The following is a 25,881-nucleotide window of genomic DNA, read 5'->3' on the forward strand; positions in this document are numbered from 1 at the left end:
GTCATCCCCACCCAGCCACTGGCAATGCCCAGGCAGCAGCATTGGCTGTTAGAGACATGTCAGCCTCTCTGGAGGGCCCAGTCATTGTTGATTTGTGACGACCAAATGGCTCCATGCAGGACCCATCCCTGTGGTGTCATGATGGACAGTCAGGCTGCACCAGCTTAGGCTCAATCCGGACTTTGATGGAAGGTGAAGCGCTGGAGCTGGGAAGCCTAGAGGCTGGGCGGCAATCAATGATGGTGAGATGGGTTGTGGAGCTGAGAGAGAGAGTGGTCTAATGGATGGACACAGGAGAGCCTCTGGTGACCACAAAACATAGCCATCATGTGTCCATCACTGTTCACACACAGTAATCTGAAGGGTGTGTTGTAATGTGCATTTCCCTCGAATCACTCTTCTCGCTCTCGCAAATCAAGGACTCTTGTGACTGGGGGACAGCCCACCTCTGAGGAGGAGGAGGGCACCTCAGAGGGTGCACCATCACTTTATTCCCCTGCACCCTCAGCACAAACATCTGTGGGACTGACATCCCATAGATGGGATTAGAGACAGAAATTACAGGAATCAGAGTAAATGGAGATTTTTTTAAATTAATAACTTTATCACCGGCACTAATAAAATTGGACAGTGTTTATTTATTATACCAGTAACACTGCTGACATTGTTTTGTTTTCTATCCTGCTATTATAAACACAATCTCACACAGTCTGTACTTACCACAGTTTCTGTATTTTACAGTCCGGATCCCTCAGAGCCTCAGACAATAGTTTCACCCCTGAATCTCCCAGTTTATTAAGTCCAAGGTTCAGATCCGTCAGAGACCGGTTTGTACTGAGAGCAAAGTTGAGATCCTCGGCACAAGAACCTGTGAGATTGTTACCAAACAGGCTGAAGATCAGAGGGAGAAAGATAACAGGGATCAGGGTAAAGTCAGTGTTTTAAAGACCATTAATGACAATAATAATATAGTGTGAGAAATTCAAGAAACAACTTCCATTTATCTAGAAGGTAAAATACTATCGTTGGTATAACTCTGAAATCTAAATAGAATATACTGGAAATACTCAGCAGGTCAGGCAATATCTGTTCAGAGAGAAAAAGAGTTAAATGTTTCTATCAAAGTGCTTTCATTGGAATTGAAAAAAAAATCAGCGAATCTACAGGTTTGAAGCAACAGGGAAATGGGGATGGGAGGCCGGCAAGGAAAGGACAATATGAAAAAGGATGATGATACAAAACAAAAGCACAGGTTTCCCATTTCCTTATCCGGGTTGCTAGGGAGGGGCATGGGATGGTCAATAGCTCAGGAATGGAGTTTGTGATGGGCCTGAAGATAATGATTGGAATTTTACCGGAGGCGGCGAAGGCCTGATCAGATTGTAAGTGGGTGTTTGGACGTAGGGTCAGGGTAGTCAGAGTTAACAATGCGATATTATCAGAGCTGACAGGTGGGAGGAGCCGTCCACTTCGGTGGTGCAGACAGGGGATGTCCCAACTCAGACATTGCTGGCGCCATCTGTAAAGGCAGCCAGCAGTACTTTCAAACACAGCAGCTCTGGAGGGATTAGCGAGGGAGCCCTGGTTACTGAATGAAGAGCTGAAATGGCAGAAGACAGATCAAGGGTTGCAGGCTGATGAGTGCTGCATGCAGGAGACATGCATGTGGTGTCAGGCTGCCACCAGTATAGGCTCGTGTGTCTTTTTGATGGGCGAGGTACATGAAGATTTCTATGCTTGCAGATGAAAACAGCTGACGAGAGGGCGTGAGCCAACATGGGTCACTGTGTCCCAGATCTCCTCATCCTTACACCCATGGAAATTCAGACACATGAACTGGGAGTTCTGGAGGCAGGGTGGGCAATCACTGATGTTGAGGTGGGTTGTGGAGCTGAGAGAATGAGTGCCGTAATGGATGGACACAGGAGACCCTCTGGCGAGCACAAAACAAACATTTACCCCTATAAACACTATTTTTTCTTTCACAGATCAAGGGCTGTGACCGCGTGACAGCCATCCATCTCTGAGGACGAGAAGGGGACCTCAGAGGGTGCACCATCACATTATTCCCCTCGCACCCTCCACCAGTGCAGGTACTATCACATCAGGAAAATAGTCACATTCCATTAGTAAAGGAGTCACAATCTGGTGAACAGCACAGACACGCCCGAGCAGCTGACGGAGACAGTAATAGCCAAGGTCACTCACACTTGGAGGGCTATGGGAGGGAAAGGCAATGTCAAGCTTGAGGCTGATGACATGTCACCAGTATCTTCAACAGGGCAGCAGATGTTGGAACTAAAGCATGAGGTATGTTAACATAAAGAAGCTGTGTGTAACCAGACAAAAGGATGTAAGAGTTAATCCAAGCTATGAGTATTGCTGTGTCCTGGGCATGAGTGCCCTAGGCATTCTCTACTGAGAGATTGGTGACCTTGATGGACAGTCAATCCAGCAGACCAACGATTGGAGATACACACTGACCTGCATGTCATCACCACCTCCATGAGCAATGGCTGGGTGAGAGGGGGTGAGGTGACTGGAGTCACCACCAAGTCCTCAGACACCTCAGGTGAGCAGGGAGGGTCCAGTGTGCCCTGAAAGTGTATAGGAGTGACTGTCGGCAGCATTTGGTGGCTCTTCTCAAGGTGCTCCTGGATTTGGCAGTGGGTCCTCCACTGCTCTGACCAGAACACCAGCACCTCACAAACCCACGATAACAGAGCCAATTCCAGTATCTGTGCAGGAGGCCCTTGTTATGCTGGGGCCCTCCAAACCTCAGGGAACTAGAGAACAACCACCATGGTCATTGAAATCCTCGGAGGAGAAAAGTCAGCACCTGCCTCCACCTCAGCTGACAGCGCAGGGGGAGTGCAATGTAGGAGCCTCCATCATCACTTTAAAAGGTTCATCTCATTGCACTTGGGGTTCACAGGGTTATATTTTGTTGTGACATATCACCTTGCTGTGTATGTGTCTGCAATGAATTTTAAGATGATGCATCACAAAATTAATCTTTCACCATTATTTTAAAGAACATTACTGGGCCTTTAACAGTTCAGTGCCTCCTGCAAAGGGTGACAATGGAAGGACAACACAGAATGAGTTCAACTCATTTGCAACGTTTTTGCCTCATGTGGTAACAGTTCCAGGCAAATGTTAAGGACATTCAAAGAAACAGCAACAGAGCTGCACAAGGTGGATGATTAATTATATTTAATCGATGTCTAAGTAAAGATTCAAATGGAACACGTCTGTGTGTTGAATCTCAAGCTTCACTTGCACATTGTGTCCAGGTGACAGTGCAGGGACGGTGATATAGTTCCAAGTCAGGATGATGTGTGACTTCGAGGGACACTTGCAGTTTCTGATGCATCTGCTGACCTTCCCTTCCAGGTGGTAGAGGCCACGGTTTTGGAAGTTGCTGCTGAAGGAGTCTTGGTGTGTTGCTGCCGCCAATGTGGGTCGGTGGCGGAGGCAATGGATGATAAGTTGCTCAATGGGATTCTGTTCAAGCATGCTCATATGCTCTGGATGGTGTCGAGCTTCTTGATTCTTGTTAGAGCTGCACTGATCCAGGCAAGTGGAGAGCATTCCTTCATATTCCTGACTTGTGGCCTTCTAGATAGTTAAGAGATTTTGGGGTGTCAGGAGGTGAGTTAATCACTGCAGAATTCCCAGCCTCTATGGGTTGGGATGGGAGTGGTGCTGGTGGTGAGGTGAGATTCTCTCTTGGTGGAGATGGTAATTGCCTGGCTCTTGTGTGGTGCATTTGTTACTTGCCACTTATCAGGCCAAGCCTACGAATTCTCCAGGTCTTGCTGCACAAGAACAAAGAAATAGGAGCCGGAGTAGCCTGCTCAGACAATATGATCATGGATGACCTAGGGCTTCAATTCCACTTTCCCACACACTCCCCATGTTGCTCAATCCCATGAGGGACCAAAAACCTGTCTATCTCAGCCTTAGAATTACTTATTCAATGATGGGGATCCGCAACCCTCTGGGATAGCGGATTCCAAAGGTTCATAATCACTTAAGTGAAGCATCAGTCCTTAAAGCTCAGTAGCCTGTATTGAGACTGTTTCCCTGCAGACAGAAGTTAGGGAGCTAGGTAAGAAATTAGCAAGCACGGCCTGAAAAGCAGTAATCTCTGGATAACTCCCCGTATCCTGCACAAGTGAAAACAGAACTAAGAGGATAAGCAGATGAGTTAGTGGCTGGAAAGATGGTGCAGGGGAAAGGGATTTAGAATTGCTTGGGGCTTTGTAACCAGCTCTGAGGGAGGTAAGACCTCTACAGGCCAGATGGATTGCACCTAAACAGAGCTGGAACTGAGTTCCTGGTGATTTGCTCCTGTTATTGAGGAGGGTTTACACTAATTTGGCAGGAGTGTGGGAACCAGGAGATAATATCAGAGTGGAATACCAAGGAATACTGAGAGAATTTTTAGCGCTAGAGTCGGAAATAGTAATTTATTAAGTTTGTGCACAGTAAGGGAGAAGACAATATAGGGTTACAGAGCATGTTTGTGAATGCATGGAGTGTGGTAAATAAGATTACAGAGTTCCAGGTGTACTTGCCATATGGAAATATGGTGCTGTGTCAGTAACAGAGGCCTCACTCAGCGAATGACAGGGCTGGGTAATAACTGTTCCTGAATATAGAGTGTTCAGGAAAGATAGGAAAGAGAGAAAATGGAATGGGGTGGTTGGAATGATTAAGCAGAATATTTCAGTGCTGGAGAAAGGAGATGATCCAAAGAGGTCAAGGACAGAATTTATATGGCTAGATCGATGGAACAAAAAAGGTGCAATTGCTTTGCTAGTCTATAGGCTACCAACTAGGGGAAAGATGGAGAAGAACAAATTTGCAAGGAAATTCCAGAGAGGTGCAAGAATTACAGAGTAATTATAACGGGGAGCTTTAATTATCAAAATCTAGACTGGGATAGTATTAATGTGACAGGCCGAGAGGGGCAAGAATTCCTAGAGTGACCAGGAAATTGTTCTACAGCAGCTTGTTTTCAGTGTGAGAAAGGATGCACAGCTTGACATGATTCTTTGGAATGAGATAGGCCAAGTGGATCAAGTTTAAAGGACTGATCACTGTATCGTAAGGTTAAGGCTGATTATGGGATGAAACAAAGAACGGTCCAGAGTAAGAATAAGTAATATGGGGAAAGCCAACTTTAACGGTCTAAGAATGGGTCTGACCCAGTTAAATTGGACTGTTTGAGCCGATAATCGTCAGACGTGGCTGGTCTCCCCCATTGAGGATGGGAATATTGGTGGAGCCTTTTCCTCCAGTGAGCTGTTTAATCGCCCGTCACCATTCACAACTGGATGTGACAGGTGTACAAAACTTTGATCTTATCGATTGGTTGTGGGATCACGTGCTTCTCCCATTAGTTGGCCTGCAAGTTGTCCTGGGTTGTAGCTTCACCAGTTTGGCACCTCATTTTTAGCTGCACCCAAGTCTAAGTCATTAGCATATATCAAGAAATGTAATACTGCTCGTCCTGAAGCAACAGGTGGAGAGCTCCACTGTCAGCTCCCTCGAACTGAAAAACAACAAATAACAACTATTTTCTGTTTCCTGTCACTCAGGCAACTTTATATCCATGCTGTCACACTCCTTTTTATTACTTGGGCTTTAACTTCGCTGCCAAGCTAATTATGTGCCTATTAATAAGTTTTATTTGAAATAACACTAGTCCCAATACTAATAGTAACATACAGTGTTTATGATTCAGATTATTAAATATGGAAATGATTGTCATTGGCAGTTGCACCTTGAGCTCTTCAGGCCCAAGCTTTGGATTCCCCTTCTTATTTCCTTCCACCTCTCTACCCCTCTCTTCTCCTTTAACACTCTTGTTAAAACCTACCTCCCTGACTTGGCTTTCAGTTGCCTGTCCTAATATCTCATTTTCCTTGCTGCCCAAGTCTGTTCGATGACACTCCTGTGAAGTGTCTTGGGACAATTAACTATATTAAAGCTGCTATATGAATGAAAGTTTATGTTGTTGTTGATGACACCAAGATTGATACTAATGATACCGAACAGTGTTCGACATCCCGTTATCAGAAACAACATCTCACACAGTTTCTGAATTTTACTGTTGGGTTATTGGGAGCCACAGACTGTGATAGCTTATTCATTTTGATAGTTTATTAACTGCCTTACCAATATATTTATGGAAGTTTTACACTTTTAGTACAAACTGAGAAGCTTTCAAGTTTAAAGATCTATAATGTGAAAGTCTAATTAACCTAAGCTAAAAATGTAAGAATACAATATGGGGTGGAATTTTACGGCATGGGAGGGGCTGTAAAATAGGATGGGCCATTCACAATCCATTGACTTCGGCGGGGTCTGGAAAATCCCGCTGGCGAGAGGGGCCATAAAATTCCACCATGGCAATTGTAGAAGCAATAATCGCTTTGTCCATTTTTAAATTCTGATTCATGTCTTTGAGAATGACCTTAAATGATTTTTTAAGGTATTATTCCTGAATCTTGCTGTTTGTTGTAACTCAGGTCCAGACTCATCAGTGTCCAATTTGTACTGAGAGGGGAGCTATGAATATGTGAGGCTGTTACTATCCGGCTGGAGATCAGAGAGAGAAATATTTCATGAATCAGAGTAAATCCAGGGTGTTTATTAATAACACTAATACTTGTAGTAATGATAACGTGCAGTGTTTATTAGTGACACTATTACTGATACTCGTAATAATTTACAGCATCAGACATACAGTTATTATAAACACAATCTCACAATCTGGTACTTTGCTGGGAGTGGGCACGGAGCTGCGGGAGACAGTTAGGGTCCGAGGAGCATCTGTAAATGAAGACCAGGGATTTCAGAGCGGCCGACCTTGCTGGGAGTGGGAGCGGAGCTGCAGGGGGCAGTCGGGAGCTGAGGAATGCCTACAAATAAAGACCAGGGATTGCAGAGCGGCCGAATTTGCTGGGAGTGGGAGCGGAGCTGCAGGGGGCAGTCGGCAGCTGAGGAATGCCTACAGATAAAGACCAGGGATTGCAGAGAGGCCGACCTTGCTGGGAGTGGGAGCGGATCTGCAGGGGGCAGGTGTGAGCTGAGGAATTCACCGTTTCAGTTGCTGTCGGGCAGCAGTGGGTGGTAAAGGCAATTGTGACGTCACAGGAAGCCAGTGCGTTGATTGGCCGGTAAGTGCCCAGTGGAAGGGACCGTGTGCGCGCTCAGACTGATGTGGGAGTTAATGCAGATCCATAAATAAAAATAACTGAGATTTTGAAATTAAATAACCCGAAACATTAAAACCTTAAAATTAAAATTTAAACATGCATTAAAAAATAATTAAAACAAACACCTAAAACACATACCTGTGCATTCAAGAAACATATAACATTTTAGTTGCCAGTGGTACTCACATTCAACAAGCACAGAAAATTGTAACATACATAGGGATAAAGTCATTCAGTTAAGTGAACTAAATAACATAGGTTAGAATGGCAGGACAGGTGTTACATTGCAGCTGTGGGATGTGAGAACACAGGTGCCAAGGCAAGCCATGACAAACATGCCTGCAAAAACTGTAAGCAGCTAGAGGAATTCCTGACCAGGCTTATTGACCCGGAAACCAGGCTCTGCTCAACAAGGGAGAGGGAGAAATGACTGGGCACTTTGTTCCAGAAGATGGTCACACCTCTTAAACTAGGGTCACCTGTTTTGGTCAACAGTGAGGGACAGGATGACGTCACTGTGGGCAAAACAGGTAAAGGGACCAAGCATACAGCAGTGGAGGAGCCTCAGACTTTGCAATTATCAAACAGGTTTGAGGTGCTTACAACCTGTGTGGATGAAAGTGAGGTCTGCAAGGTGGATGAGCAGGCTGGTCATGGTATCATGGTACAGGAAGCCGTTCATGTGTGAGGGAGCAAACAGGAATGTACTTATGTTAGGGCATAGTATAGTGAGGGGAATTGACACTCTTCCCTGTGGCAAGGAGTGAGGGTCCCTGTGCTCCCTGCCACTGGAAAAATCAGATTGGCAGTGTAGCCTAGATGAGGATTCCTTACAATACTTTCGAGATAGTCTCTTAGAGCAGTATGTTCTGGAACCAACCAGGGAGCAGGTTATATTAGACTTGGTATTGTGTAATGTGACAGGATTAATTAGTGACCTGAAAGTGAAGGCACAACTAAGTAGCAGCGACCACAAAATGATTGAATTTTACATCCAGTTTGAAAGGGAGGAGAATGGGTCTGAGACTCGTACCTTAAATTTAAGTAAGGGCAACTATGTGGGCATGAAAGCTGAGCAAGCAGAAGTGAACTGGGACACTTAACTTTAGGATAAGTCAACAGAGAAACATTAAAGGGGATATTTCAGAATATTCAGAATAAGTATATTCCTACGATAAAGAAAAAAATCCTTAACTTATTTAGATAACCATCCGTGGTTAACTAAAGGAGTTTTGGTAAACATCAAACGTAAGGAAAATGCACATAACAGTGCAAAGATGAGTGGCAGGACAGATGAGCTGTGTTCAGAACTGGAGAGGAACTTGCAGTGGGAGGGGGAGGATCCAATTGTCATAGAGCATGTAAGTACCAATGACATAGGCCGGAAAAGGAAAGAGGTTCTGCAAAGTCAGTGTGAAGGTCTCAGTGCCAAATTCAGAAGCAGAGCGTCAAACGTACTACTTTCTGCGATATTAGCTGAGCCACGTGCAAATTGGCAACAGGCAAATGAAATTAGAGAGACAAATGCGTGGCTCAAAGACTGGTGTGGGAGGAATGGGTTCCAGGTTGTGGGGCACCAGCACCAGTACTGAGGAAAGTTGGGGCTGTACCATGGAACAGTCCACACCTGAACCATGCTGGGATGAGTGTTCCTGACAATTCCGTAACTCGGGAAGTAGAGAGGGCCTTGAAATAAACAGGGTGCACAGGGAAGGGTTGGGGTTGGGGTGGGGGTGGTGAGTGAGGGATCAAACTTGGCTAGATGTAGCAAATCAAAGGGCAGAGTCAAGACAGGAAAACAAAATAGTAATATGTGAAACGAGGGACAGAGAATGGCAGGAAAGGCCAAAGGGAAAGGACAGAGAATACACCAACAGTCAAAACGAGATGTTACAAAGATAACAAAGGCAAAACTATTGGCTTTGTATCTGAATGCATGGAGAATTCATAACAAAGTAAATGAATTGATAGAGCAACTGAAGTAAATAAATATGACCTGATAGACATTATGGAGACGTGGCTGCAGGATGACAAGGATTCAGTCCTGAATACTGAGGGGTGCATGACATTGAAGAAGAATAGGAAGTTCGGTAAAGGTGGAGGGGTAGCACTGGTAATCAAATATAGCATTGGTGCAACAGTTAGAGATGACCTTCCTTCAGGAGATCAGGACATCGAATTGGTTTGAGTGGGAATGAGAAATAGTAGGGGAAAAAGTCACTAGTGGGACTGGTCAACAGGCCCCCTAACAGTAACCACAATGGAGGACAAGAAGAAATGTTGGGTGGTTGTGTTAAAGGGACGGCAATAATCATGGGTGATTTTATTCTACATATAAACTGGAAAAATCAGATTGGCAGTGTAGCCTGGATGAGGAGCCCTTACAATGCTTTCGAGATAGTTTCTTGGAGCAGCCTGTTCTGGAACCAACCAGGGAACATGTTATATTAGACTTGGTATTGTGTAACGTGACAATATTAATTAGCAACCTGAAAGTGAAGGCACAACTAAGTAACAGGGACCACAATATGATTGTATTTTACATCTAGCTTGAAAGGGAGGAGAATGGGTCTGAGACTAGTACCTTACACTTAAATAAGGGCAACTATGTGGGAATGAAAGCTGAGCAAACAGAAGTGAACTGGGATACTTAGCTTTAGGATATGTCAATAGAGAAACATCAAAGGGGATATTTCAGGATATTCAGAATAAGTATATTCCTACGATAAAGAAAAAAATCCTTAACTTACTTAAATAACCATCCGTGGTTAACTAAAGGAGTTCAGGTAAGCATCAAATGTAAGGAAAATGCATATAACAGTGCAAAGATGAGTGGCAGGACAGATGATTGGTATATAAAGAATGACTAAAAGGTTAAACAGGAGAAATAAATTAGAGCATGAGTGGAAGCTAGCTAGAAATGTAAAAATGGACAACAAGAGTTTCTACAGCTACGTAAAAATGAAACGACTAAGTAAAGTGAGTGTTGGTCCTCTAGAGAGTGACAGTGGGGAGTTAGTAGATAATAAAGAAACAGCGAATGAAATGAAGAATATTTTATTTCTGTGTCACTGCAGAAGATACAAAAAACATTCCAGTAATAGCTGCAAATCAGAAGGTGAAAGGGAGAGAGGAACTTGGTGAAAATTCAATCACTAAGGAAGTGGTACAGAGCAACCTGATGGAGCTGTGGGCTGACAAGTCTCCTCGCCCTGATGGACGACACCCTTGCATCTTAAAAGTGGTGTGGAACAAGGTATATGGTGTGTTGGTGCCAATTTTCCAAAATTCACTAGATTCTGGAAATGTTCCATCAGATTGGAAAGTTGCAAATATAACCTGTCTATTGAAGAAGGGAGGGAGGCACAAAACAGGAAAGTATCAGTATTTGTGGTGGGGATAGTTGTCAAAATTGATCATTAAGGGGGTTATAGCTAAACACTGCGATAAACTCGGGTAATCAGGTAGAGTCAGCATGGTTTTGTGAAAGGAAAATCATGGACAGAAATGGATGGGGTTTGGGTGGGGTTGGGCGCGATCCCGATGGGTACCCCAGTTTGAGGCCATGCCACCAATTTACGTGGGCGGGACAATTAAAGCCCAGCCAGCGTGACGCACACCCCCGAAACGCTGAACGCTCCCTGTGAGGGGAGTGGGGCTGGGGTTGGATTCCCTGAGTCAGGGCCTGCGCCCTTTCAGACATGCGCGGGTGAAAGAGGCAGAAACCTCCCTGAGGCATGGAGCGGCCTCACCGAGATTACATGCGGAATGAAAGTTTTTATTAATGATGCAAAAAAAAATTTAGACATGTCCCCTCGTGTGATAGCGTTTATCAAATGTTTAAAAATGCTTTATTTAATTAATTCACCCTTCATGAAACCTCATCCCACCCATGGATGGGGTTTCATGAAAAATGTGAAGGCCACCTGGACTCTTTGCCTGTCCTCCAACCTTAAGGTTGGACAGGCAGCATTCTGAACTACTTTAAACACTTTCTTAATGGCCCCAACAGGCTGCTCACCCACCAAACTGAAAATCTAAATAGCGGGCGGTGACACTGAGACTCCCGTCCGATGTCACCGTGCGTCATTTTATGCGTCAGCGACAGGCCCCACCCACGCTCACCAACCCGAAAAATCTGCCCATATTTAACCAGTTTATTGGGAATTATTTGAAGGAGTAATATGCACTGTGGATAAAGGGAGCTTGTAGATATACTGTACTTGAATTTCCAGAAGGTGTTTGATAAGGTGCCATGCCAAAGGTTACTGTGGAAATTAAATGCTTGTGGTGTAGAGGGTAACATATTAGCATGGATAGGAGATTGGTTGGCTGGCAGAAAGCAGAGTATGTATAAATGGGTCTTTTCTCAGAAAAGCAGGATGTGTCGAGTGGAGTCCCACAGGGATCTGTGCTGGGGTCTCAGCCTTTTACAATTTACATCAATGATTCACATGAAGGGAGTGATGGCATGGTCGCTAAATTTTCAGATGACACAAATAATAGGTTGGAAAGTATGTTGTGAAGAGGATAGAAGGAGGTTGCAGATGGATATAGATAAGTTGAATGAGTGAGCAAAAATCTGGCAAACGGATTATAACGTGGGAAAATGTGAAATTGTTCATATTGGCAGGAATAATAAAAAAGTAGAGTATTAATTAAACAGAGAACGACTGCAGAATTCCGAGGTGCAGATGGATATAGGTGTTCTAGTACGAGTCATAAAAAGTTAGGATGCAGGTACAGCAAATAATTCAGAAGCCTAATGGAATGCTGTCCTTTATTAAAGGGGAATTGAACATAGAAGTAATTATGTTATGATTCAGTTACACGGGGCACTGGTAAGACCGTACCTTGAATAGTCTGTAGTTTTGGTCTCCTTATTTATGGAAGGATGTAAATGCATTGGAGACAGTTCATAGGAGGTTTCCTAGATTGATACCTGGAATGAGTGAGCTGTCTTATGGGGAAAGGTCGGACAGAGTGTGCTTGTTTCCACTGGAGTTTAAAATCGTGAGGGGTGATTTGATTTAAGTACATTGAATGGTGTTGATGAGGTGGACATGGAAAAGATTTTTCCTCCTGTGGGTGAGTCCAGAACTCGGGGTCACTGTTTTTAAAATTAAGGTTTTTCACTTCAGGAAAGATATGAGATTTTTTTTCTCTCAGAAAGTTGTGAGCCAGTGGAACTCTCTGCCTCAGAAGGTGGTGGAGGCGGAGTTATTGAATATTTTTAAGGCGGAGCTGGATAGATTCTTGTTAGGCAAGGGAATCAAAGATTATCAGCAGCAGATACGAATGTGAAATTCAAAACACAAGCAGATCAGCCATGATCTTATTGAATAGCAGAGCAGGCTCGTGGATCCAAATGACCTACTCCTACTCCTAATCCTATTTCTTAAGTTCTTACATAGTTTCTGTATTTTACTATCTAGATTCCTCAGAGCTGCAGACAGTAGTTTCACTCCAGAATCTTTCAATTTATTATTACTTAGGTCCAGGTTCATCAGTGACTGTTTGTACTGACAGCGGAGGCAAGATCCTTAGCACAAGAATCTGTGAGAGCGTTGTTACAGAGTCTGGAGATCAGAGGGAGGGAAAACAGTGGAAATCTGGACAAAATACAGGCAGGGGTGAAAATGGACATGTATGGAGTTACAGAATAGTCAGCACTGCATCGGTCATCTGTGATATGGGTCTACTTCAATAGACCTCAATATCAGTTGTTCCTATAGACACCAGATAATGTGATTTTACCTGTTTTACATCCCTGCCATTTCCATGTCCATTTTCACCCCACTGATTAATATTAATCCTGTTACTGATCCTCATATTAATGTACAGAGTGCCATTAATAACCTAATTCCTGATAATAATTATATACAGTGTCAGACATCCGGTTATTATAAACACAAACTCACACAGTCTGGTACTTACTCCAGTTCCTGTATTTTACAGCCTGGATTCCTCAGGGCCGCAGACAGTAGTTTCACTCCTGAATCTCCCAGATTAATAGAACTCAGTCTAAACAGAGAAGTGAGAACCAGATTAAAACAGGCTGAATTTTCACAATGCTGGTAAGGAACAGGAGCTGGGGTTATTTTGGGTCAGAAACCCACAACCGGTGGGAAAGTGATTAAAGGTATGATTTTTACATGGGGACGTCATTATTTGTCATGGAGACAGATTTCCTGTTCACTTGGCAGCATCACTGAGGCTGCTGGTTGTCCTGAGGGAGAGATCAGGAGTTTGTACCAAAGCCTTCCACAGCACCAGAGGGAAGTGAGATGTCACAGGGAAGCCCGAGGCTTGGCACCCAGGGCAGGGAATCCCCTCACTTTATCGCTGCCAAACTGGAGGCCATGAGGGAGGGAGCAGGGGAAGCTCCTCTTCCCCGAGGGTGGCAGGAGGAAGCCACCTCATCATGCAGCAAGGGCTCCACTTTGTTCAGCGTCCTCTCCCTTCACCTCCTCTCTCACTGTTCCCTCGATGAGCTGTGTCATCCCAGTGCCTCATTGTCCTCAAGGTCCACACCTCTCTGGAGAGCCATGTTATGGAGAATGCAGCAGGTTTCCACACTGACAGAGACACTTGCAAGAGGGGATTGGAGGTCCCCACCCGACTGGCCAAGGCACTGGAATCACATCTTCAGAAGCCTGATGTTCTGTTCAATGGTTGTCCAACCATTGTGCCTCTTTCTGGGACTCCCACAGAGAGCTCAGTAACATCACTTGGAGGAATATGCGTTATCCTCTAGGACACACATTTTGGAGGATGAAGTATCGTGGCAGCTGCCAGGAAAGTGAGTGCACACATGGAGGAAGTTTTTGTTGTGGTCACAGAGGAGCCATTGAGGGAGTGGAAGCCCTTTCTGTATGGATTTCCCTGACCAGTCACTGGGTGCCTTGATGGCCAATGGGTACAATCAGTGATACCCTGCTCCTGGGGGAATCCCTGGGTCCCTGCAAAGCCTCCCTGTTATTAAATGAATGCGCTGTCCAGCTCTGGCAAAAAGTGAATCCATGACCTGTGAGATGGCCTGGTGAGCAGCCACATGTGACATGTCTCTAAGGTCCACACCCGATCCTTGGAAGAAGCCAGATGTGAAGGAATTCAATGCCACAATAACCCTGACCAGTGCTGCGAGGTATTCAGCATTGAGGGCACAAATATATGTGGCCACTGCCTGAAGGGTCACAATATCCACCATCACTGGGCCTTGATAACTCCGTCTTCAGCAAGAGTTCCTGCATTGAATGTTTGGCCTCTGTCGCCTTCCTGCCCCTCTTTCCTCTCCCGTGCCCTTCTGATGCCTGGGGTTCTGCCCTCCCTGGGGAGGGTGTTGCCTCTCATCCAACATCTGACAGCTGGAGCCTTCCTTCTAGGAAGGTGGCCTCTCAATTGTTCTTGGCAGCCTTTCTCCCTCTTTTACCTCCGCACTGCTGGGAGTGCCAACTTCATTCAAATCCTGAGTTTCCCTCCGCACTGCTGGGAGTGCCAACCCCATTCAAATCCTGAGTTTACCTCCACACTGCTGCGAGTGCCAACCCCATTCAAATTCTGAGTTTCCCTCTGCACTGCTGGGACTGCCAACCCCATTCAAATCCTGAGTTTCCATGCTCCATGCCACCTCCACAGCACCAAGGAACCCCCTTACTAAGTGCCTGTCCCACTGACCTTCTATCGGGCTGTGACAGCCATGGCTGGTTTCCACTCTGTGCCCACTTTCCTTCAGATGAACAGGTAAACTGTCCGCTCCTTTAGAACACTAAATCTCAAACTTTATGATGGGCTTAACAAAGGTCTCAACTGTCTTACTTGAGATTCCTGTCCCAACCCGCCTACTCTTGGTGATTCATGATGAAATGAGCAACAGCATCTTGAAATTGACACACGGCCGGTGCCAGTGTTCTTGGCACTTTCACCTCCTCCCTCTGCTGCCTCTGTTTCCCTCCTTCGGGGAGCCCCGAAATGTAGTTACATTGAATAAAAACTCAGATCAGATTCAATTGTTTTGCCCAATATCACAGGAAACATGGAAGCGACATCAGAAATCAATGCAGAGATTTTACTGTGACTGTAAATTAAATCTATTGGAGGTAATTTGGTCTTTTGTGGATAGTGTATGATGGGTGATATTGGATCACCCACCCATACTACAGCTCACCCGATTTTCCTTTCAATTGAACGGAAAAGGAAAGATTGAGCAGTGTAAACTGGTGAACAATTCACTATCACTAATTTGACTACTGGTGAATACCACTTTCACCCCTCTCAATGTTTAATAGATAGAGAGTTGTCTTTGTGCAGCCTCTAAATGTCCCCCAGTTTGGCCTCAATCCCTGATGATCAGAATTACTCTCCTGAAGCTCAGTGACTGGCCCGCCAAGTTTGAGGAAACTTGTCTCATTTCTGTTTTTCATTAATTCTGGTTTTTTATTAGAACGGCCCAATTTTCCAAGAATTAAAGGAGTGATTCCATGTCCTTCATAACTCTGTGTATTACATTGCTCTGTATAATACCTCGGAGTGAATTATATTGTGAAACTCTACTGACTGTTGCTTTAAAATCCATCCCTCTGGATTTTATACAACAAGGAAATGTTATTCTCTCCCCTTAACAAAATTGAAATGTACCTGTTCTCCTCGTTGACAGGGGAGGGGTCTCCCCCACTTTATTTACAATTAAACAGGCTTTACCTTTACTGCAGAAGAGACTATTGCTATAGTTCAGAGCAATTTCCGGGGGTTTCCTAATCCCTCCGAATCCCCACACATGGGGCTGAATAATACACTCCTGTAAGGCGGGGAAGGGGGAACTTGAGCAGAAATTGGGCGGATCTCTGACACCACCATTCAAACTTGGTGTATGATCCGTTAATTGATCCAATTGCGAACGGAGGGCGGGTTTCAGGCCAACAGGGGGCGAGCATCTGCCCAATCAGTATTGGAGGGCGGCATATCCAGCCTTTGAGGTCATTGGCCTTGACCCGAAATGAAGTCAGTCAGTAATTTAATGGGCCCTCTGGAATGGGACAGTGTCAGAGGACAGAACAAATGCTGGCATTGTTCACAGCTTGGAGGCTCACTTGGACTTCAGCTATTTCCAGGCTGTTAAGCTGAGTGTTTATTTATGAATCCTGCTGTCTCCATACTTTTCCACTGAGCAGAGCTGGCATTCTTTTTGAACTGTTGCATGGAGGATTTGTCTAGTTGCTGTATGTTTTCCTTCAGAGATGTCAGCGCCATTGGAGCGAGGGGAGAAACAGGGGAGAAGGGCCAAACCAGCCCCTCGATTTAATGAAGACTCACTCAGAGCCCTCGTACATGCAGTGTCCAACCAACATGAGCAGCTGATGCCATCTGGTGGGAAGAGAAAGAAGCCAAGCCAAACACGTGCTGCCTGGGAGCAGGAGCTGAAGAGGTCAGCAATGTTGGGCTTGTCAGGAGAACCTGGCCTCAATGCCAGAAGGGCCTCATTGATCTCATGAAGGTGGCCAGGGTGAGTAAGGCCTCACTATGTGCAATCTTGTGCCAGTGTGCTGCAGGGCACAGTCATGAAGGCAGGAGCAAAGAGAGTTTGGCTGGGTCTCCAAGACAACATGATGAACAAAGGCTTCACTGCCAGTGACAATGTCTAAGTGTCTTTAAAGCTTTGGTCCAGTAGGAGAGTGGGAGTTTGGTAGAATGTGAAGGTGAGAGATTTGCACAGTATCCAGGCTGCCATGCACTTTACTAATAGAGGGTCCAGCATGTCATTCAGTAATCTGAAATTGTTAACAAGTGGATATTACACATTCAGGAGGTGTGAGCCCACAATGCCCATTTCATAGCCCTATATGATGGACAACAAATAAATACAACACTCAGCAGAACACTAAGCAGACGAAAAAAATGATTTTAATTTATCTGGGTTTGAAATGGCACCTGCACTCCTTAAATTTAGCACTCCCAGCAGTTACTCGTCACATCCTGCCAATCAGAAAAAAGACCCAATGATGCATAGCCTCTGTTTTCTGAAAGCCAGCCAATCTTCTATCCATGCTAATAAGTTAATCCCTACACCATGGTCTTTATTTTATGCAATAACCTTTGATGTGGCACTTTATTAAATGCCTTTGGAAATCCAAGCACAGTATATCTACAGGTTTCCCTCTATCCACTGCACATGTCACTCCTTCAAAGAACTTCATTAAATTGGTTATATATGATTGCCCTTTCAGAAAACCATGTTTACTCTTCCCCATTACCTTGTGTTTCTCTAAGTGCCCAGCTATAACCCCCTTAACGATCGATTCTAACACCTTCCCCACATCAGACGTCAAGCTAGCTGGCTTATGGTTTCCTGCTTCCTGCCTCCCTCCCTACTTGAATAGAGGGGTTATATTTGCTACTTTCCAATCAGATGGAAATTTTCCAGAATCTTGCAAATATTGCAAAATTATCACCAGCGCATACATGACCTCTTTAGCCACCTCTTTTAAGACCCTAAGATGAAGCGCATCAGGACATGGAGTCTTGTCAGCCTGCAGCTCCATCAGTTCACTCAGCACTGCTTCCCTAGTGATTCTAATTTCACCAGGTTCCTCTCTCCCTTCCACGTCTTGATTTCCAGATATTACTGGATATCATCAAAGTGTGCTAACTGCTGCTGTAAAATCTATCCGCTGGATTTCATGCAACAAGGAAAGTTTATTCTGTCCTGTTACAAAGTTGACATGTCCCTGTTCCCCGAGTTGATATGGGAGGTGTGTTTCCCATGTTGCACCCTATTAACTAACAGCGACATTTACTGCAGGTGCAGCTTTTATTATATTTCAAGGGAATTTCCGCGAGTTCCCTGCTTGCAGCAGTTTCCCAGATGTGGGGTGGATTATCAGAAAATCCTGTTGTAGCTGTTCAACTATCAGTTCTGCCAGAGACTGTCCACTCTGAGTAAGAACCAGTCAATGGTACAGATTCCTGAAATTACTCCCAGTTGTCCAGCGTGTTTCTGCATTCTGGGTATAAACGTGCAATGGGCGACTTCGAACTTATAGATCAGCAGCAGGTTTCTTCATTAAATGAACAGAATTGGGAGCAAATTTAAATAATCAGAATTCTAAAGGTCTTCTTTCGTAATTATCTAAATTTAAGATATTTCACCCTCCCGCCAGAAACAATTTGATTAATGATGATGATATTTAGGACTTATTTTCCCTTGTGATCAGCACAGCTTACAGTTGATATGGTTTATAATAGTTATTATTATTTAAGTTATTTTATCTCCACTGGTGTTTATTATCCTTAGACTATCTATAATCTGTTCCCTTTGTAAATAATTAGCACTATTTCTTATGATCAAAATCCCACGCTTAAACTATTTAATTGACCATTAAGTATCCCAACAATTTGTTCACAAAGGCATTATTCATATTTTCCAATTTGGAATTTTACACTCATCCTATTTTGTAAAGTTTTTTTCTGACTCGGCCTCTTTTTTCTTGAACTGGAAGTGATTTATTTTTTCATTTGTAAAATAGAAAAAAATACTTCAATAATGAAAATATGAGCCACAGGACCAAACAAGCAATTACCTCAACTTCTGGCATTTGTACAGAATGTTTTCCAGCCACTGGAGTCCTTCACACTGAATGTTGCACTGGTTTAGATCGAGGCATTTTATTGTATCACAGAGTCCAAGGACATGAGACAGGACCACACAGTCAATCGGGGTCAGTCTCAATCCACTAAATGCAAGTGTTTCCACAGCTCCCAATGTGGCCTGAGCCAGTGCTTTATTCTGAGACTCAAACAGGTAGTGGAATGTATTCAGGAGGCTCCTTTTACCAGTTTCAGTTGCTGTGTTTCCAATCTGACCTTTAACCTTCTCCTTCACCCAGTCAATCACTCGACAGGTTGTTTGATGAAGAAATGGACTCAGAAACTCCTCCAGGGGCCAAGCTGACTGTGGGGAGGAGAGACCAGCAACAAAACGGAGAATTATCTCAAATCTCCCATCTTTTTCACTGTCTGCTTCACTGAGCAGTTTCTGGATGTCCTTGGGATTGGGAGTCAGGAATTGTGCGAGTGCAGCTACAAACTCTTGGATGGTGAGGTGTGGGAACGTGTAAACCACATTCTGGGTAGAATCATCTCTCTCCAAAAGTTCCATCAGGAACCCAGACAGGAACTGGGAAGGTTGGAGATTGTACTTGATCAAATCTCCATTTCTAAACACAATCTTCTTCTCAGAGACTCCTGTGAAGGCCATCTCACCAAGCTTCAGGAACACATCACGGGGGCTTTCAATCTCTCGGCCATGGTTTTTCAGAATGTTGTAAATATAGTAGGAATACAGTTGGGTGATGGTCCTGGGAACTTGCTGCTGTTTCCTGTCTCTTTGTGTAAAGAAAGGACCCAGTGACAGACCAAGGATGCAGCAGTAGGAAGGGTTGTAGCACATGGTGTACAAGATCTCGTTCCCCTCCACGTGTTTGAAAACAGCTGCTGCCACCGTCTGATCTTCAAAAAACTTGTTGAAATATTCCTTCCGTTCATCACCAACAAATCCCAGGATTTCAGCCCAGACACTGATCTCAGCCTTTTCCAATAAATGTAATGCAGTGGGGCGGCTGGTCACTAGCACTGAACATCCTGGGAGCAGCTTGTGCTGTATTAAACTGGACACAATGTCAGACACTTCACACCAGCATTCAGGGTCTGTGCACATGAACTGAGGTTCTGTATTTCTCTGATTATCAGCAAAATCAATACTGTCCTTGAATTCATCCAAACCATCGAATATAAACAGCAATCCCTCTGGGTTCTTCCAGAGCTCTCCCAGAACATTCCCAAAGTAAGGATACTGATCCAGGATCAAATTCCTCAAATTTATTCTACTGTTAATATTGTTCAAATCCCGGAATTTAAAACTGAAAACAAATTGAAAGTCTGGAAATATTTTCCCAGTGGCCCAGTCATAAACAATCCTTTGTACCATTGTTGTTTTTCCAATCCCTGGGACTCCACTCACTGCTGTGGAGCTCCCAGATTCAGATTTTCTCAGGGAAAAACTGCTCTGGAATAATTGATCAGTTCGGATTTTTTCCAGTTCTCTCCGGAGATGTTTCTCTCTCCACTCTTCATGGTCCCGGCCTCTTGCCAGCAGTTCATGTTCTACAAGTGTCCGATCTCGAACATTAGAAATGATCGTTAGCTCAGCGTATCGATCAACCAGCTGGAAAATCTTAATCTTCTCCTTTATTAGGATAGTGTTCACTCTCAATGTTTCAGTTTGTACCCGAAGGATCTCCTTGTGTTTCTGCTGAACACCTTCAATTAGAGTAGACAGAAAATATTAGTTGTAGTAACATAAAAGGCTTCTCAATATGATCTTGCTGAATAGGTAGATTCATTTTATGGTTTCACTCGAAGTTTGTGCAGGAATTAAAGCTCAATTATTGGAAACCTCGCTTGAAAGTGAGCAATAGACATGTGAAATTTAAAGTCGTCACTTGGTTCTAATATTTACTGAACATGGAGATTTTATAAAGGCAATATTTTCTCTCTGAGGGTTAACACTTTCTGACCTGCCCTTACTCTGGACACCTCATTACAAATCCACAAAGGCCCTGGTTATATGGTGGTAGGTGTTCTTGTCAATCAGTTTATGAAATCCTCAGCGAAGCCAATCTTCTGCAGCGATGGTAAATAGGACATTGGATAGGAGTGGGAGAGGGAGTGACTGTAATTGTTCAGGAGTCCCACTGTCATTGCAACGTGCCTTCAGCAAGTTATCTTTGACATCACTGTGCACTTGGAAAACAAGAGTCCTTCTGGTATTCTGTCAGGCTATGGGCAGGTTCTCTGAGATATTAGGGCTGATTGGCTCAGTTGACTGAACAGCCAGTGTGGATCAGGTTAGTGCCAACAGCATGGGGTTCGATTCCATTCCAGCTCGAGTGGATCTTGGACCTGCCTCCTTGCCCTACCATGGTTTAGCTGTGAGTTGGACCTGCCTTCGGACAGAGAACTCAAAAAGAATAATTCTTTTCCTGTTGTACTGCGTTTCAGAAACTGCTAACAATTTTTCAGGAGTTTAACACATGCATACATTGATTGTGTTATTATAATAGTCCTGTCATCTTACTGATCAGAACTAGAAATAGAACTATTTCACTCCATGTAACATTAGAGCAGTAACATTCACAGTTCATTTGAACTGTTTACAAATAATTAGCTTTGCTTCTAGTTTCCCACAATTTAGTGTTGGGAAATTAAAAATATATTTATTCTAATTATTGCATTGGGTTCAAACACAACCCGTGAAATGTCGGATTATTCTTTGAGTAGAATAGTGAGCACTCTTTCACCGCCATGAGGAAATGGGTCAGTAGATTCCCAGTCACCCTGAATATTCCCTTTCCTCACATTTCTCCATATCAATATTCTGTTGTGTGAATATCTGTAGATATTCTCATTTCGGATCAAAGACTTTCTGACCTCTCATTCTGTTCCGTGAAATAATAAAAATGCAATGTTTCAAATTTCTTTAACATTATCTGTACAATTTAAAAAGGGACAAATGGTGGAAGAGATAATAAGGAATGTTCTTTATGATCACTGGGAAAGGGAAGAGGCCTTTAGAAATTCACAACACAACTTCAAATAAATTAGCTTGTGTCGAGAAAATTTGGTGGAGTTTATTGAGGAAGTCACTAGGATAAGGCATGGGAGAAATCTGGTGGACATTGTCACTCTAGACTTTCAGAAAGCCTTTGATAAGCATCCTCACACTAGGTTACTTCATTTGATGGAGTGTGAGTTGAAATTTGTAACTCTGGTTTAGGAAGTCTCTTCAATCCCGAACCTCAAATTTAATTTGAAGATATGTTACAAGTGAGCTCTCCCGAGAGTTGGTCCTACACCCATGACTTTTGACAATCTGTAGTCATGAGCTGGACAAGGGTGAAAATATGAATCAGGAGCACAAGTAGTAGGGTGTTAGGAGTACAATATATACATTTTCAGATGACAAAAACATTGATTTGAAGATTAAGATAGTAGAGGGTGATCAAATCCAATAAAACGTTTAGATGTGCTACAACTGTGGACACACATTGGCAAACAGTGTTCCATTCAGATAACTGTACCTCATACATATTGATTCAGCCAATATTGAATACAAGCATCATTTTCAGGGAACAATACTGAGACAGGGTGAGAGATAAAAAAGATCTTGGTGCTACTGTGTACAGATCACTTAAGGTTCATGATCAATGCAGAAAAACTGTAGTTAAAGCTAACAAAGTATTGAGTTTATATTAATTGAACCAATCAGTGTTAAACAAGGGCTATCACATTGCCTGTCCAGGTTCCCAGTCAGACCACATCTCAATAGTGTGCACAGTTTTGGTTACCCCTACGTGTTGGATAATAGCGTGCCATTGGAAAAGTTCCAAAGGAGAGCTGCAGGAATGATTCCCAGCTTAGAGAAGCTCAGCTACTCAGACATGCTCAAGGATTTTAATTTGTTTAATTTCAAGCAGCAAAGATTTAAGCTAATTTACAGAGGCCTAGTAAATACATGAATGCCTGGATAGAGTCCCTATTGATAGATTATGCTAGTTTATCAAATTGGGCAGGACTAGTTTAAACTATGTAAGTGTAGGAATGGACAGCATATTCAGTGTTTCTTTTCTCTGCCAGGAGAACTGGGAGCCTTTGGAATGAGTTTCCAGTTGCTATGGTCAGTGCTGACTCTGAAGAGGGAGCTGGACCAGTTCCTGACTTGGACAGAGATCGCATCATGTAGAAAGTAACTGGCTTATAGGTAACAACTGGACAACACGATTTCCTGAATTGGATTCGATCAACTGAGGAGGTCAGAGAAGAATACGAGGGAACGTTTTCCCACACTGGCTCTGGGCTTTTCTATTTTTGCCTCAACCAGGAGATTGCATGATCCTTGAGAGTGGCAGGGGTGGGGGAGTGGGAGGCAGCAGCAGGAAGAACTGTTTAGCCATCATTGTTGAGCCATTGTGGTGTGGAATTGGCTTGATGGACCTTCTGCGATCTTCCCGCTCAGCATTTGATTTGTTAATGATAGGAATGATTTCTTGGGTGCAGGGAACCCATAACATCTGGCTCAAGGCCCAGCTCTTCACTGTGAGCCCAGAGAATCAGTGCACACACCGGTTCGCATTCTGATTCACAGCATAGTGGGATTCTGGCAGGTGTGTATATAATATCAGAATAGCAAACAGCAGCTGGACTAAGTCAAGAAATGCAATGCCCACATATTTACAGAATACAACAGAAATCATTTCATATGAATTGTAAATTGAATATGTCCATAGTTGAGGATCAATGACAAACCCTCATCATGTTCAATCCTGTTTCCCAGCACTTGATTTTCTGATTTTCAGAATCTGAGAATCTCTAAAACAAAGGTTCCAATCATTCAGATTATCAGAAAGGAGGTGATGGTATTGTCGCTGAACTAGTAACCCAGAGACCCAGAGTACTGCTCTGGGAGCCTGGGTTCGAATCCCGCCATGGTGGATGGGAGAATTTGAATTCAATACAAATCTGGAATTAAAGGCCTAATAATGACCATGAAACCATTGTCGATTGTTGTAAAAACCCATCTGGTTCAACGCATCTGCCGTCCTTACCTGGTCTGGCCTACATGCACTTTCAGACCCACAGCAATTAGCTCTTTGCAGTTAGCTCTGAAATGGCCTCACACGCAGTTGTAACACAAAATAGGAATGAAACCAGACACAGCACCCGGTATCGACCTAGGAAACTACAACAGCAATCACAGCCCTGTCGACCCTGTAAATTCCTCCTTATTGGGAGAGCTGCCTCACAGGCTGGTCAATCCTCATGGAGATAATGTCCCATAGTATCGGATAATATCCATCCTTATCCCTGGGACTGGGATAATACAGGTGTCCTGTCAGCAGAGGTGGCGGCACAGTGGTATTTACCCTGGGTGTCCTCAACATCGACTCCAAGAATTCTCATTGCATCAGGTTAAACGTGGGCAAGGAAACCTCTTGCTGAGCACCATGTGCCGCTCTCCCTCAGCTGATTCCGTTCTCCTCTATGTTGAGTGAAGGAAGCACTGAGGGTGGCAACAGCACAGTACTCTGGGTGGGGGACTTCAATGTCCATCACCAAGAGTGGCTCGGTAGCACCATTACTGACCGAGCTGGCCGAGTCCTAAATGACATAGCTGCTAGATTGGGTCTGCAGCAGGCGGAGAGGGAACCAACAAGAGGGGAAAAACATACTTGACCTCATCCTCACCAACCTGCCTGCCGCTGATGCATCTGTCCATGACAGTATCGGTAGGAGTGATCATCGCACTGTCATTATGCAGACGAAGTCCCGCCTTCACATTGAGGATATCCTCCTTTGTGTTTTGTGGCACTACCACCGTGCTAAATGGGATAGATTTCAATCAGATCCAGCCAACTCAAGACTGGGCATCGATGTGGGCCATCAGCTTCAGCAGAATTGTACTCAAACACAATCTGTAACCTCATGGCCCGGTGTATCCCCCACTCTACAAATATCATCAAGCCAGGGGTTCAATGAAGAGTGCAGGAGGGCATGGCTAACAAGTAGCAAATAACATTCACGCCACACAAGTGTCAGAAAATGACGATGACCAACAAGAGAGAATCCAACCATCGCCCCTTGATGTTCAATGGTGTTACCATCATTGAATCCCCACCACCAACATCGCGAGGTTTGTCATTGACCAGGTACTGAACTGGACAAGCCACATAAATACTGTGGCTACAAGAGTAGGTCATAGTCTAAGAATCATGCAATAAGTAACTCATCTCCTGACTCCACAAAGCTGTCCACCATCTACAAGGTACAAGTCAGGATTGTGATGGAATACTCCCAACTTGCCTGGATGAGTGCAGCTCCAACAACACTCAGGAAGCTGGACACTGTCCAGGACAAAGCCAGCGAAGCCCACATCCCATGAATGAATGAAAAAAAGTGAAAAAGATTGAAATGACCATTTCATCTCTTACCTTTCAGGTGACTGGGTACTTCAGATAAGCCTCTTCCAATGTTCATGTAATCAAATGGATCAGAACCTGTTTAAAGGAATTAACTTTCATGAAATCAGATCTGTGTCATGTTATAGCAAAATCTGCAATGTTTGAATCTGAAATTGAATTCACTGTGTGATTTTAGCGTACCGAGTTCCTGTATTTCTTTCATTATTTTATCCAACTTTGGGACACCCTGATGCACTTTCCCGAAGGATTTCCACATCACACTGCGGGCCTGAGAGCCTTTCTCCATCACCAGACCTAGGAGAAGCTTGGAACTGTCCGCCCGGTTTCCCTTATCTGTGAGCTCGGTGACTTTCTGCAAAGAATAATAATGAATATATTGAGGATCAGAGTGAAAGACAAACACCGAGAATGAGGAGGAAAGGATCTGCTCAGTGATGGCATTTCCAATTGTTTTGAACACAATAAACAACCACTGCGCCGAGAAATGATGCATAATGAACATTCACTAAAAATCATCTTCATCTCATTTCGTCATTAACATCAAATAAATGTGAATAAACTAAGCCAGAAGTCTGAAATACATTTTGGGGAGAGTGTGGAATCATTGACAATCTGCA

At 43.9% G+C, this 25,881-nt stretch overlaps 1 protein-coding gene across 1 annotated transcript; it reads right to left on the reverse strand.

Annotated features, from left to right (window-relative positions):
• Positions 1 to 716: 716 nt before the first annotated feature.
• Positions 717 to 25,334, reverse strand: LOC121273552 (NACHT, LRR and PYD domains-containing protein 3-like). Its single transcript, XM_041180724.1, has 4 exons — positions 25,274 to 25,334; positions 18,809 to 20,546; positions 13,170 to 13,256; positions 717 to 891 (listed from the first exon to the last, which is right to left on the reverse strand). The coding sequence occupies exons 1-4, from the start codon at positions 25,317 to 25,319 to the stop codon at positions 717 to 719; spliced, it is 2,046 nt and encodes a 681-aa protein (XP_041036658.1). The 5' UTR covers positions 25,320 to 25,334.
• Between the last annotated feature and the right edge of the window lie 547 nt (positions 25,335 to 25,881).

This window comes from Carcharodon carcharias (assembly GCF_017639515.1).
Source record: "Carcharodon carcharias isolate sCarCar2 chromosome 24 unlocalized genomic scaffold, sCarCar2.pri SUPER_24_unloc_5, whole genome shotgun sequence".
Classification (NCBI taxonomy): Eukaryota; Metazoa; Chordata; class Chondrichthyes; order Lamniformes; family Lamnidae; genus Carcharodon; species Carcharodon carcharias.